Below are 14,458 nucleotides of genomic sequence, written 5' to 3'. Positions count from 1 at the left end.
GGATGGCGACGGATTCCTGCTCGGTGCGTTAATTTTGACGGCCTGAAAAACGTTACATTCTGCGTTATTTCCGCCCGACGATCAGTCCAAAAACGACTAACCGCCGCGCAGAAGGATGCAACGCAAGGTCATCAGTCGCAATCCGCCACTCATACAAGTCTATGGGAAACAACGGAATCCGCCAAACGGATTCCATTGTTTACCAGAGCCGCGGATTGTGACTTATACAATGTAACGGAAATGTGAACCTAGCCTTACAGTGACACAATGTGACCTCCACACTTCATATTTGGGCTACAGGTGGATTGATACTTTGGCTTTTCATACTGCCGAAAATTAGATTTGCAGGACACCTTTGGATCCCCATGGGTGCTGTGATCTCCTGGAGAAGAGAATTGCTCTGGACTCACTACTGACTTGATCCGAATGCCCAGATGATGAGACCCCCTTTCCCCCACACGATCCCATGCTGGGCATCTGGATGGGGGGGGGGGTCACATTCTTCCTTTTTACTGACTGCCCTTTTGGCTGTAGTATAATTAGCCTGAGATGCCATAAAGCCTCTTGATGTTTTATGGCTGTGACTCTGCCCTGCATTGTATCAGTGCAATCATTTCTTCTGTTATCGTCCATGTTTATGTGCGGAGATCAGGGAGGTGCCAGCAAAACGAGACTGTGTTAGGCTACTTTCACACATCAGTTTTCTGTATTCAGGCACAATCCTTTTTTTTCCTGATCCAACGGATCCTGAAAAAAAAGTGAAAACCGTATCCATCGGATCCGTTTTTTAACGGATCCGTTATGCCGGATCCGTTAAAAAACGGATCCGGTGGATACGGTTTGCATCCGTTTTTGCATCCTTTTCGTCCGTTTTTTGGCTGGATCCGTTTTGTTAATTACATTGGAGCATGCTCAGTTTAGAAAAACGGATCCGGCGGCCGCATCCGTTTTTTACCGCATTACGCCGGATCCGGCGTCCATAGGCTTCTATTGTAAAACACGCCGTATCGCGCCGGATCCGGCGCAATGCGTTTTTTTTGCCGGACAAAAAAACGTTGCAAGGTACGTTGCCTCCGGCAGCCGCTTTAACTAATTTTGCCGCATCCGGAAAAAAACGGATGCAACGCAAAGCCATCCGGTACAATCCGGTAACAATGCAAGTCTATGGGGAAAAAACGGATGCGGTACCGGATCCGTTTTACCCGTTTTTTTCCGGATTGAACCTGATGGCAAAAAACTGATGTGTGAAAGTAGCCTTACTCCATTCTTGGAGTCCGTTTTCTGTCTGTGCGGGTCCAAAATGAATAGTTGTAATATGTCGCTATCAGTGCTGTTCCTATAACTGTGGGGACATTCTCCAGATACAGATCTGTCTGTAGCAGGGGGATGGGGGGGATTATATTGCTTTTGCAACCAAACGTAACTCTCGACTTCCTTGTTTCACATTAGAAGGCAGGAAGTGTTAGGAAAAGTGGCCACATATAGAATAAGGGAGTGTTTGTGTGTGACATTGATAGGGGCTATGAGAACCCAATGCAGGAAGCTGGCTGGGGTGAAAATGAAATGAAAGCCGCTTATGTGTAGGGAACAATGGGCAACTTATTGGAGAAGGATGTTGCGGAGCATGTGAGTGGTTCCTATCGGTGATAAACATGGCAGCTGCCGGTCAGTGCTAGTAATAACACTAGAAGGGCTCTGCCAGGCAGCGGGCACTGGTCTACTGAGTGTCTGCTCCAGTATTGTGTCCTGTGCGTTCCGGCTGTTGTTTGGGGCTAATCAGAGGTACTTGTTGGTCACAGATTTCTTCAGGTTGCAGGACGTTGACACCTATGAGGTGGATGAAAATGGATGGTGATCATGGCAAGTACAAAATTATCCCCAACGTCCATGTTCTGTCGGTCAGCCCTGTCAAACTTTTTAAAATTTAAAGAGCTTGAAAATTCTAGTCCTCACCCGGTCCTGCCCTTTCCTTGCCCGCTCGGCTCCTCTCTCTTGCCCTTTTCCTTGCCCGCTCGGCTCCTCTCTCTTGCCCTTTCCTTGCCCGCTCGGCTCCTCTCTCTTGCCCTTTCCTCGCCCGCTCGGCTCCTCTCTCTTGCCCTTTCCTCGCCCGCTCGGCTCCTCTCTCTTGCCCTTTCCTCGCCCGCTCGGCTCCTCTCTCTTGCCCTTTCCTCGCCTGCTCGGCTCCTCTCCCGTCTTGCCCTTTTTTCCTCGCCCGCTCGGCTCCGGTCCCGTCTTGCCCTTTTCCTCGCCCGCTCGGCTCCGGTCCCGTCTTGCCCTTTTCCTCGCCCGCTCGGCTCCGGTCCCGTCTTGCCCTTTTCCTCGCCCGCTCGGCTCCGGTCCCGTCTTGCCCTTTTCCTCGCCCGCTCGGCTCCGGTCCCGTCTTGCCCTTTTCCTCGCTCGCTCGGCTCCGGTCCCGTCTTGCCCTTTTCCTCGCCCGCTCGGCTCCGGTCCCGGCTTGCCCTTTTCCTCGCCCGCTCGGCTCCGGTCCCGTCTTGCCCTTTTCCTCGCCCGCTCGGCTCCGGTCCCGTCTTGCCCTTTTCCTCGCCCGCTCGGCTCCGGTCCCGCCTTGCCCTTTTCCTCGCCCGCTTGTCTCGACACACCAGATATGCCACCTGAGCCAGCAATGTTTAGTGGCCGGTCACTGCTGGTATTCTCAGTGTGTGAGTGCCGTGGGATCAGGAAACACAGGAAACATTTATTTTATGACTTTGGAGCAGTCTGAGGCATTTAACAATAAAACAAAACCAATATTTTCCTGGAAAACCAGTTAATGGCCTCCCGTCTGCCGAGCTTACATCTCGGTATAGGACGGCGTGTAGCTAGTCGACAGATCATGTAACATTTGGCAAGCGAAAATGTACAAGATGTGGGCATTGGTAGCCCTTACGAGTAGACGGTGAGTGCACATCCTCGGTCCCGTGGCGTGTCCCCGGTGGGGATGTTGGTTGGCACCTCCGCAGCGAGATGCAGATTTCGGCGTGTGGCGTTCGTCACCGTTCTTGGCATTTGATGTGACATTGATTGGATAAATGCAGCCTGACAGTGACTCATTTCCCCCTTGTTCTTGAGAAAAGCAGAGAGTTCTGTCTGAATTTCATTCCCAGAAGATATTTGAAGATTTTTTTTTTTCTTTCCTGTCCTATTTATAAAAAAAAAAACCAAAAAAAAAAACCTCCCTAAAAGGAAACAAAGTTCCCGTAACTTGGATGTCCAGCTTGTTTCTGGAGAGGGATGAAGAAATCTGTTTTGTGGGAAGAGTCTGAGCTCCCGGAAGCCCCTGTTTATGTATATACTGTGGCTTCCAGGCCCATTAACCCCTATGTGCCGTATACATTTGTTCTTACTGCTGATGTCCATCTAGTGTCTCATGATACTGGATCAGAATCTGCTACGGTATCCGGCCGAGCCCATTGCATTGTCCTTACTAGTTATTAAATTTAGACATGACAGCAGCGGCGTATCCTGACACACAATGTAGGCTTATGGGAAGGATGACATGCTCTGTAATAGCTGCCATTAGCGGTAATTGCTCAGTATTCTTTACTCTTGTTGGAAAGAAGCCGCATTAAAGGACTTAATGGAGAAGATCTCGGCATTTGATCGCATTTAGGATATGACGCTGCTTGCATCGAGATGTAAAAACGCGGTCGCGGCTCATCTATAATTGCTCCCTATTCATGAAAAATTGCAAGTGACACGTTGGAATTTTTGTGATCGTCACAGGGGACTTGTGAATTTTCGCTTCATGGTGGAACAATTAGATTTGCAACTTTTTTTTGGTGTGTAGGCCTAACCTGATGTAAGGACATAAACCTTACTCTTGTATGTCTCCTATTTTGACTGTTCAAAAATATCAAAACACTATTTGCCCCAGGCTTGTATTCTGATATGTCAGAGAAGCCTCCTGAATGTATAGACATGTATTCCTCCATCGTATCGCTTGCTTTTTAGCTTTTGGCGGTCTTTCAACCGAGAGCAGGTGTCGCTCTTACTTATAAGAAACGACATGTTAGAACTTGGTTATTGGACTGAATTTAGAGATTTTTGCATTAAGGCGGGGGCAGGGGTGGGGGTATTTTCATTTTTACAGCTTGTCCAGCAGGTTTAGGCTAGGTTTACATTTCCGTCAATTTGTCTCAGTCACAATCCGCGGCTCTGGTAAACAACAGAATCCGTTTGGCGGATTCCGTTGTTCCCATAGACTTGTATGAGCGGCGGATTGTGACTGATGACGCTGCGTTTCATCCTCCGACTGATCAGTCGTGGAACGACTGACCATCGGGCGGCAGGAACGCAGCGTGTAGCGATTTTTGAGCAGCGGAATCCTTTTTGATTCCGCTTCTTATGCTCTCTCTCGGCGGCCGAGCGATCAGCTGATCACCCGGCGGCCGGCTGCTGTGAGCGATCAGCTGATCACCCGGCGGCCGGCTGCTGTGAGCGATCAGCTGATCACCCGGCGGCCGGCTGCTGTGAGCGATCAGCTGATCACCCGGTGGCCGGCTGCTGTGAGCGATCAGCTGATCGTTCTCTCTCTCTCACGTTTTACAACGGAGTCCGACAATGAATTCTTATTCTTGCCATCCGTTATACAACGCATCAGTCACAAGCGTCAAGCAACTCTTGTGACTGATACAAAACAACGGAAATGTGAACCTAGCCTTAGACATATTACAGCAGACAGAAGCCGCTACAGTAGTGGGACCCCACAAGTACCTAGTTTTTTAATAAGAAGCCAAACACTAAAATAAAAACCTTCCTCAGTCCTCACTTGTTCGCCAGTGATTTTTTTTTTTTTTTTTTTTTTCCACATATGCACAAAACCGTTTTTGTTACATCAGTGTTTTGGATCGGATTCTCATCAGTGCTAGTTTCAACCATCAGTTTTCATCAGTGATCCTTTTTAATGTATGAAAGAAGAAATAAATTACAAAGCTTCCCCTATACTTATAATGTTAATTGCAGATGGATGACACTGCGCTCTGTCAGGGATTTTCGTCTCTAGACATTTTACAGGTGATTTTGATCCGTGACTCAGATCGAAAACTGCACACATGGCCTGCTAAAACAAAAAATAACGAACTTGTGAATAGCACCTTTAATTTTAGGCCCTTTGCGCACTTGCCGGTTTTTGCCGCAGATTTTTTGCGGTTTCGCTGCAGAAAATGTTCATAACATCTCTGCAGTGAATCACCAGCAAAACCTATGGGGAAAAAAAATGCTGTGCGCACTATGCGGATTTTGACAGCTGCATGTTTGCTGCGGGAATCCCGCAGCAAAAACAATTGCATGTCAATTCTTTTCCGCACGTCACTGCGGGATTTCACTCCATTGACTGCAATGTAATCGTGAAATCCCGCAGGGAATAACGCAGGCCGCAAATTCTGTGCAGTTCATTGCGTTTTCCTGCGTTATTCCCTCCGGTATTTCGCAGTTTACCTGCGGTAATGTACATCGCTGCCTGCGGTTTGCAGGGAAGTGATGTCATTATGACAGGAAGAGGAAGCGGAGCAGAGTAAACGCACACACATCACAGACAACACACAGATCACACTCCCACACAGATCACACTCACACACAGACATATAGAATACACATAGAAAGCAAATGGAAATATAGAAAAAAAAAACACGTGTGCTCCGCTGTATTTTTACCTTCCAGCCGAGGTAAACACACAGCGGCGGCCCGGTATTCTCAGGCTGGGGAGGGCGAGTGGCAGGGTTAATGTCCCCCGCCTCCCGCAGCCGAGAATATCAGCCGCAGCTGTCCCGGGACTGTCGCATCCATTATGCGGCAGTACCGGCGTGTCCCCAGCTCTTCCTGCTGCCGTGATGCAGTGGCAGTCAGGGTAATATAAGGAGTTAATGGCAGCGGATCGCCGCCACTGAGTCCAGGCTTGATCATGGCAGCGTCTATGAGACAGCTGACATGATCAACCCGTAAGTAAAGTGAAAAAACACACACACACACACACACACCCCGGAAAATCCTTTTATTTTAAATAAAACACAAATAAGCCACCTCGTTCACCCTTTTATTAACCCCTCCTGAAACAGACAGCTCCGGCGTAATCCACGTCCTGCGATGCTTGCATCCAGCCGCGTCTGACACTGACACTGCTGAATGCAGCCTCGCAGCGAGACAGCAGAGGTAACCACAGGGCATTTCCCACGGCTGGTAATGTGAACACACTACCGCTCGGGAGAAATGCAGCGATCTGTCTATGCCCTCTGTCTATGCCCTCTGTCTATGCCCTCTGTCTATGCCCTCTGTCTATGCCCTCATTATTTTTTTTCTTCAATGTATTGAATGCAATAAAACACATGTACCAACCCGCATGCGGCAATACCGCGGCACACCGTATGCGGTTTTCGGGTGCGGTTTGCCGCGGTTTTTATCCGCGGGTGCGGTAATCTTTCAGACCCTGCGGAATTTTCTTGAGAAAATTCCATTTTCCAGTGCGCACAAAGCCTTATGGGTACATGTTCTATCCCTGAAAATCACTGATTGAACACATACGAGATTCGCATCTGAATAAGACCTTGTATAATGCACCATGGGGTCTTGGGCATTGTTATCTATGCCTTATGGTGGTCTTGGCTGCATGTTGGATGTTGAATTTTCAATGTGCGCACTGTCATGATTCTTCGTTGTTGGGAGCAGGCAGGCGTTTGACCGCAAGAATGTTATTTGCATGCATGCAGTCACGTGCCAACTAGACGTCCAGCCTCACTCCATTTACTTTTATTCAGCACAAGTCTAGTTGGATTATGGCCGGAAAAATACAAATTGCATACTTGCCGTCACGTGATCACCAGCTACCATCACCTGAGAATCTTGACAGCGTGCACACTGCACGCTGTGAGGGTTTACAAGTCTGCAGTCACGTAGAGTAACACAGTGACTGCAGACTTGTCACCCAAGCCTCGACAACCCAAAGTATTATGCCCTGTACCAATGTGCTGTGCGTGTTTGTGCACATCTTATTGTTTAACTCTTACACTATGGACACATTTCCTTGTGATTTTTTGTTTTTAGCAATGTATTTAATCTTGGAGTCAACTGTAATTTGTAATAAGATTTTATTTATTTTGACACAGTATTAAAGCTGATTACTATTGGCCAGCTGGGATATCATGTTGGTATTTTGTAACCTACATCTCTGCTAGTTATATGGACTGTTCATAAAGAGCACAGTTTGATTAATTAGGTGCTCATTTGCATTAGGTTAGGGCTAAATAGTGATTTTAGCTGCAACAGCTGCGTGCCACGAAAGATCAGTACCGCTGCTACATCGTTGCGCTAAGTAAATGGGGTTGCTTTGCGACACCCTCACTACTGCGACAAGTTGCAAAAAAATCCAATTGAATGTTTGGGGTTTTTTTGCTACTTGTAGTGTCAAAATACAATCACATTAAAGAGAACCTGTCACCAGATTTGGCGACTATAAGCTGCGGCAATCACCAGTGAGCTCTTATATACAGCTTTCCAGAATACTGTATATAAGGGCACAGGCCGCTGTGTAGAAAGTAAAAAACACTTAAGGGGTGGTCCAGTCCGATGGGTGTCCCTGTTCTCCGGTCTGGTGCCTCATCACCGTCCTTCTTCTGAGGCCTGTGTGCATGAGGCATCCTATGTCATCCACACAGGCTGGCCTTGAAGTCCCGCGCAGGCGCACTTTGATGAAGTATTGTAGTGCGCATGCGCGGGCGGTTTTTAACCTTTCCTCCCGTGTTAGCCACACTGTGCTGGGTAGAAGGAGGATGCAGAGAGGGGGCGCTGGACTGTAGAGCAGTGACACCCATTGGACCGTACAGTCCTTTTAGGTGAGTATTATGTGTTTTTTTTACATTCTACACAGCAGAATGGGCTCTTATATACAGCATTCTGGAAAACTGTATATAAGAGGTCAGTGGTGGTGGCCGCAGTTTATAGTCGCCAAATCTGGTGACTGGTTCCCTTTAACTTGTATAGAACTTCGGAGGTGCGATAATTGTTGTGACCGTAGCCCCAGCCTTATTCTCCACTAAGCAATAATTATTAGTGGACACATTTGTCTGGGAGATCATCGTACTATCTATCTACATACATTTCATACTTTATATTATGGCCTTACTGAATTACCACTCGCTCGGAGAATCCATCTACAGCAAGGCTTTGAGAGGTCTTTCAGTTTTGGCTTGCCTCTAAAAGTTTTATACTTAAGTTTTATGGTAAAAATCATTTTTGTAGTTGGATTTCATTTAATAATCTGCACCGTCTGGTTTACAGTGTGTCTGTTACCCTGCACCCCTGGCTCTTACGTGGTCTGTGGTCATAAATTAACTAAAGAGATGCATCGGAAAAAGACAGAAGCGTTGCATAGTCAGGCTTTAATGGTTGACAGACCAATGCTCGGTTAAGGCTACTTTCACACATCCGGCTGTAGCAGTGCAGCACAATCCGGCGCTCTGCTGAAAAAACAAACTTTTTTTTTGTTTGTTTTTTTGCCGCCGGTTTCGTTTTTTCCAGCATTGACTTGCATTGTGCCGCATGGGCTTGCGTTCGGTCCGGTTTTTGCCGCATGCGGCAGATTTAGCCGATGCCGCGGCCGGATGGAACGTTCCCTGGCACATTTTTTGCTCCGGCAAAAAAAAACGCATCGCACCATATCTGGCCGCTGCGGCGCATTTTCCAATGCATGCCTATGGACGCCGGATGCGTCGTGATGCGGCAAAAACCGCATCTGGCCGCCGTATGCATTTTTTTTTATTTATTTTTTTACACTGCGCATGCTCAGTAGCGTGCCGCAACCGGAAAAAAACGGACGGGCCGCATGTAAAAACTTATGCAAAGCATGCGGTGTTTTCGCCGCATCCATTGCATAGGTTTCACAGCCAGATTGAGCCGCAGTGCTCAAACCGGATGTGTGAAAGTAGCCTAACTCAATCTACAGCCAGCAATAGACCAGGCAACACAGCGGCTATACAAGGCAAACGGTGCAGACGTAAATGAAGCCCCTCTCCACCCCACGCACATTAGATGTCGCTCAAACTGCCAATATCAACTTTTTCGGCCAGCACTCTGCTTATGGTGACCTTCCCCCCCCCCCCCCCACCCCAATAAGTGATTGTCGGGTGAGGTCGTACTGGCGATCCTCTTATTCTCCCATAGATGACTCTTCACCAGACATGTTTCTGATAGAGAACACCAGCGCTTAGTTGAATGCGTGCTCTTGTGTATGGGAGAGCCGGCCAAGATGGCTGCGGGCCAACGCATCCTTCATCTGACAGCCATCTAATATGTACGGCCGGCTTTAGACAACACTGCCATTGTATGTGCTCTGTCCTGTTTTATTCCTGAAAAAACCCTTTAATTACTTGTTTGACATCAAGTTTGTTGACTGTTTCTTATGGCAATTGGCAAAATTGTGAATGCATCTCTACCCTGTAATTCAGCCTACTTTTTGGACAAACCCTTTAAAGAGGACCAGTCACTTGCGTCCCAAAAAGTTGAATACCTTGTAAAATATCCTAAGCTTCCCTGATTGTGCCTTTTCTTTTCTTTTTCATTTAGCCCTGTGTTGCTCCATTTTAGAGAGATTCACATTTATTATTTTTGAAGCTCAATATGTGAAATCTCTGCTTGTAGTACAACTGGGTGTTTCTTCAAAATTTTCTCTGGCGGCGTGAAATTCCCCCTTTTTCCCCAGACACTACCAATCACATCTGATCGAGAAGTCTGATGCCAAGCAGTGATTGACTGTCTGTGAGTTAAGGGGTGCCCCCCCCCAAGAGAAGACTGAAGAAACATCCAGTTACTCTACAATCAGTGATTTCACATACTGTGCACCAAAACCAACAAATGTGCACATCTGTGACTTGGCACAAAACAGAAAAAAAGTGGCAGCGTTAGGGGATCTCGGGGAATTTTACAAGGTATTAAAATCCCAATTTTTTTTTTTTTTTTTTTTGCCTAAGTGATGGTTTTTATGGCTGAGTAATCCTACAGATCCTCCTTGCAAACAGAGGTCCATGAACTCATCTCCTGTCTACATTGAGTAGCAAGACAAAACAGTCACTGATTTCGGGAAGACCAGCCAGAGAAAACACTGCCGGCAGCCAGCAAAGGCGCTCAACACAGTGAAATCCTAGGTGCATTGCCCCCTGGGAAGTATGCAAATCTAAAAGGTCCGTTCAGCCTCTGTTAGGAGTCTCGACACAGAAAATAGGCAGATATCCCTCCGGAAGGACCACAGACAGCTGTTTCGGGGTATTGCCCCTCATCAGTGTGGAGTAGGATTCTGGCTGGGTGGGAGCAATGCCTAGTAGACCAACAAGACAAAACAATCACTGATCTCGGGGAGACCAGCCAGACAAAACACTGCCGGCAGCCAACAACGGTGCTCCACACTGATGAGGGGCAATACCCCGAAACAGCTGTCTGTGGATGGGTACCTGGCCTTGGTATTTCCCTTGTCATATCTTTAAACTCGTCAAAGAGTTGGATATTGACTAAAAGGGCCACTTAATATGGCGGTCTCCTTTAAAAAGAGCCACTCCTTGGCTAGGTCCTTCCCGGAGGGATATCTGCCTATTTTCTGTGTCGAGACTCCTAACAGAGGCTGCATGGACCTTTTTTGATTTACATTGAGTAATACTCTGCTTCTCCGTCTCCTAGGGATAAGCTGCATTTTATGGGCACTGAACCCACGTTGTATGGGTCTGAAGGTAACCCATATCCTGTATAGTAGAATTGTCGAAGGTTCAGGTATTGCCCTCTTAAAGCAGTCACTGACGGATTCTCAGTTAGGGCTCATTCAAACATTCGTTATTTGCGTACTAGTGCTGTCCGTGTTTTTCATGGATACCCCTCATTCCTACAATGTTGGGGAATGGGGTCATTATCATGTTGGTGATTTTACGCTGACCGAGTGGTCCGTGCAGAATTGCTGAGACATGCCCAATTTTCATCTGAGGGTCACATTAAAATAGTCAATGCAAGATTATGGGTCTGCGCAAACAAAATTCGGACCACACTTGGGAAAAGAATGAACTGATGAAACTCCAACCAAAATCACTGATGATACTTGGTCAGGTTTTATCATACGTGAAAAAACTAAGGTGTGAATGAGCCCTTGGAGATGGCCACTTTCTCCTCTTAGTGCAGCTTTCCTCACACCCTGTCTGGTTGGAGGTGAATATGCAGGGAAATGAAACGGTGCAAAATGTGTAATGAAACTCCATTGCAAAGTTTAATCTGCCCAATTTTTAGAGTAAGGTAATCTTCTCTGAGTCTAGTTTTCAGTTTTGCCCAACACCTGGTCATCTAATGGTTAGACGGAGACCTGGAGAGGCGTACAAGCCAGTGTCTTACACCCACTGTGAAATTTAATGCAGGATCGGTGATGCTCTGGAGATGTTTCAGCCAAGCTGGAATTGGGCAGATTAACAGTTCTTTGTTTGATGGCTTGTGACTATCCATCTTCCTCTTGATTACATTTCAGAGGTTTTCAATGGGGTTCAGGTCTGGAGATTGGGATGATGGGGTTTTGATGTGGTGGTCCTTCATCCACACATTGATTGACCTAGCTGTGTGGCATGGCGCATTGTCCTGCTGGAAAAAAACAGTCCTCAGAGTTGGGGAACATTGCCTGAGCAGAAGGAAGCAACTGTTTTTTTTCCAGGATAACCTTGTATGCGGCTTGATTCATACGTCCTTTGCAAAGTTTAATCTGCCCAATTCCAGCCTTGATGAAGATCCCCAGATCATTACCGATCCTCCACCAAATTTTACAATGGGTGCAATACACTGTGGCTTGTACGCCTCTCCAGGTGTCCGTCTAACCATCAGATGACCAGGTGTTGGGCAAAGCTGAAAATTAGGTAAAGAAAATTCAACAAACATCTTTGCGAAGGACGTATGAATCAAGCCGCATACAAGGTTACCCTGGAAAAACAGTTTCTTCCTTCTGCTCAGGCAATGTTCCCCAACTCTGAGGACTGGCTTTTCCAGCAGGACAATGCGCCATGCCACACAGCTAGGTCAATCAATGTGTGGATGAAGAACCACCACATCAAAACCCTGTCATGGCCAGCCCAATCTCCAGACCTGAACCCCATTGAAAACTTCTGGAATGTAATCAAACGGAAGATGGATAGTCACAAGCCATCAAACAAAGAAGAACTGCTTACGTTTTTGCGCCAGGAGTGGCATAATGTCACCGAAAAGCAGTGTGAAAGACTGGTGGAAAGCGGCCAAGACGCATGAAAGCTGGGATTAAAAATCATGATTATTCCACAAAATATTGATTTCTGAACTCTTCCTCAGTTATAACAACATTATTAGTATTATTGATTCTAAATGATTATGACCTTGTTTTCTTTGCATTGAGGTATGAAAGCAATGTGCATTGTTTTGTTATTTAGACATTTCTCATTTTCAGAAAATAAATACAACTTTTATTGCTTGGAAACTCGGAGACGTTGTCAGTAGGTTATAGAATTTGTTTTCAGTGGTCTCTTAATTTTTGCCAGAGCTGTATTATGCAAATTGGGCAACAAAGGACTTCTGCTTTTTACATTGTTTTCCCCAACGTGCGATTGTTGAGAAATAAACGTTTCTTTTCTTCCTCTAGACCAGGTGCCGGTGACCTCTCCCCTGGCTTACCGATTCTCTGAGGCAGTAAAATGTGGCCAAGAATCCCGGGAAAAATCCACTGGTGTAAAGTATGGTCTTCTGGAAGTGGAGTATTAGTCCTGCTGCTATCCTGCCTGCCATGTAGCCTCAGCTCAGGTAAGGACCGCTTCACTCAATCACACAAGAGGAGGGAACCCATCACCCTAGCATTAAATTCTGCAAAATCAACCCCATACAGATTACATCTCACTGCTGAGAGTCTGAGGGTGCGCTTACACTGCGGGACGTACAGGGTTATATTCGGCAGCACAAGTCCTGTTTACGCTGGATGATGTGCTGCCGAGAACATCAATCCTTTGTGCGTCCTAAAAGATAATCTCACACAATGAATGAGCATATTGTTCATTCATCCGGTGATCTGTGGCCTCTTTACGCTGCACAAATATCGCGCCTAGGAACAATTGTTACCGATAATCTTGCACTCTTTATCAATAGGAAACGTAACAATCAGATTAGTCTTTCACTGGCTTTTCTTTACTTTTTTTCTAAACAAAGTCCTTTGAATTTGACCATAGATTGGAGATAGTCTTACAGATTAGAGCACAGTTTAGGGTACCTTCACACTTAGCGATGCAGCAGCGATCCGACCAGCGATCTGACCTGGTCAGGATCGCTGCTGCATCGCTACATGGTCGCTGGTGAGCTGTCAAACAGGCAGATCTCATCAGTGACCAGTGAACAGCCCCCAGCCAGCAGCGACGTGCAAGCGACGCTGCGCTTGCACGGAGCCGCCGACTGGAAGCTGCGGAGACTGGTAACTAAGGTAAACATCGGGTATGGTTACCCGATGTTTACATTAGTTACCAGCGCACACCGCTTAGCTGTGTGTGCAGGGAGCAGGGAGCCGCGCACACTGAGCGCTGGCTCCTTGCTCTCCTAGCTACAGTACACATCGGGTTAATTAACCCCATGTGTACAGCAGCTACATGTGCAGAGAGCAAGGAGCCGCGCACACTGCTTAGCGCTGGCTCCTTGCTCTCCTAGCTACAGTACACATCGGGTTAATTAACCCGATGTGTACAGCAGCTACATGTGCAGAGAGCCGGAGCCGGCAGCACAGGTGAGAGCTGCGGAGGCTGGTAACTAAGGTAAATATCGGGTAACCACCTTGGTTACCCGATGTTTATCTTGGATACAGCTTACCTCAGCTGCCAGACGCCGGCTCCTGCTCCCTGCTCGCTTCATTCGTCGCTCTCTCGCTGTCACACACAGCGATCTGTGTGTCACAGTGGGAGAGCGCCTTTGAAGAAAACGAACCAGGGCTGTGTGTAACGAGCAGCGATCTCGCAGCAGGGGCCAAATCGCTGCTCAGTGTCACATACAGCGAGATCGCTAATGAGGTCACTGCTGCGTCACAAAAAGCGTGACTCAGCAGCGATCTCGGCAGCGAGCTCGCTGTGTGTGAAGCACCCCTTAGCCGTCGGAGCTATAATGTTCATGTTTGTCATAACTTTATACTTTACTGGAAATTGCTTCCACCGATTTAACATATCATCAGACATAACATCATTTGGTTTTTTTTTTCTTCTTCTCAAATCCCATGTAACTAGGGCATGTACAATATGGTCTGATGACCCTGCTGTGGGCTTTATACCCATTACATAGCCCCATACAAGAGATCACAAGAGGCTCCATACAATATCATCTGACTCATTCTAAAGGACCCTTTACACACAGCGACATCGCTAGCGATGACACTGGTGAAAGCACCCGGCCCTGTCGGTTGTGCGTCACGGGCAAATCGCTGCCCGTGGCACACAACATCGCTAGGATCAGTCACTCC

General features: G+C 47.2%; 1 protein-coding gene across 1 annotated transcript in view; it reads left to right on the top strand.

Moving 5' to 3' along the window:
- The window catches only part of SUSD6 (sushi domain containing 6), a 58,191-nt gene that overhangs the window by 2,172 nt on the left and 41,561 nt on the right, over window positions 1–14,458 (top strand). Inside the window, exon 2 of the mRNA XM_075331119.1 lies at window positions 12,614–12,771. Coding sequence (XP_075187234.1) covers window positions 12,666–12,771 — 106 coding nt within the window. The 5' untranslated portion in view covers window positions 12,614–12,665. The remainder of the gene's footprint in view (window positions 1–12,613; window positions 12,772–14,458) is intronic.

This window comes from Anomaloglossus baeobatrachus, chromosome 12 (genome assembly GCF_048569485.1).
Source record: "Anomaloglossus baeobatrachus isolate aAnoBae1 chromosome 12, aAnoBae1.hap1, whole genome shotgun sequence".
Classification (NCBI taxonomy): domain Eukaryota; kingdom Metazoa; phylum Chordata; class Amphibia; order Anura; family Aromobatidae; genus Anomaloglossus; species Anomaloglossus baeobatrachus.
Note: the sequence above shows the minus strand (reverse complement) of the source record. Positions and strands in the feature narration are given on the sequence as shown.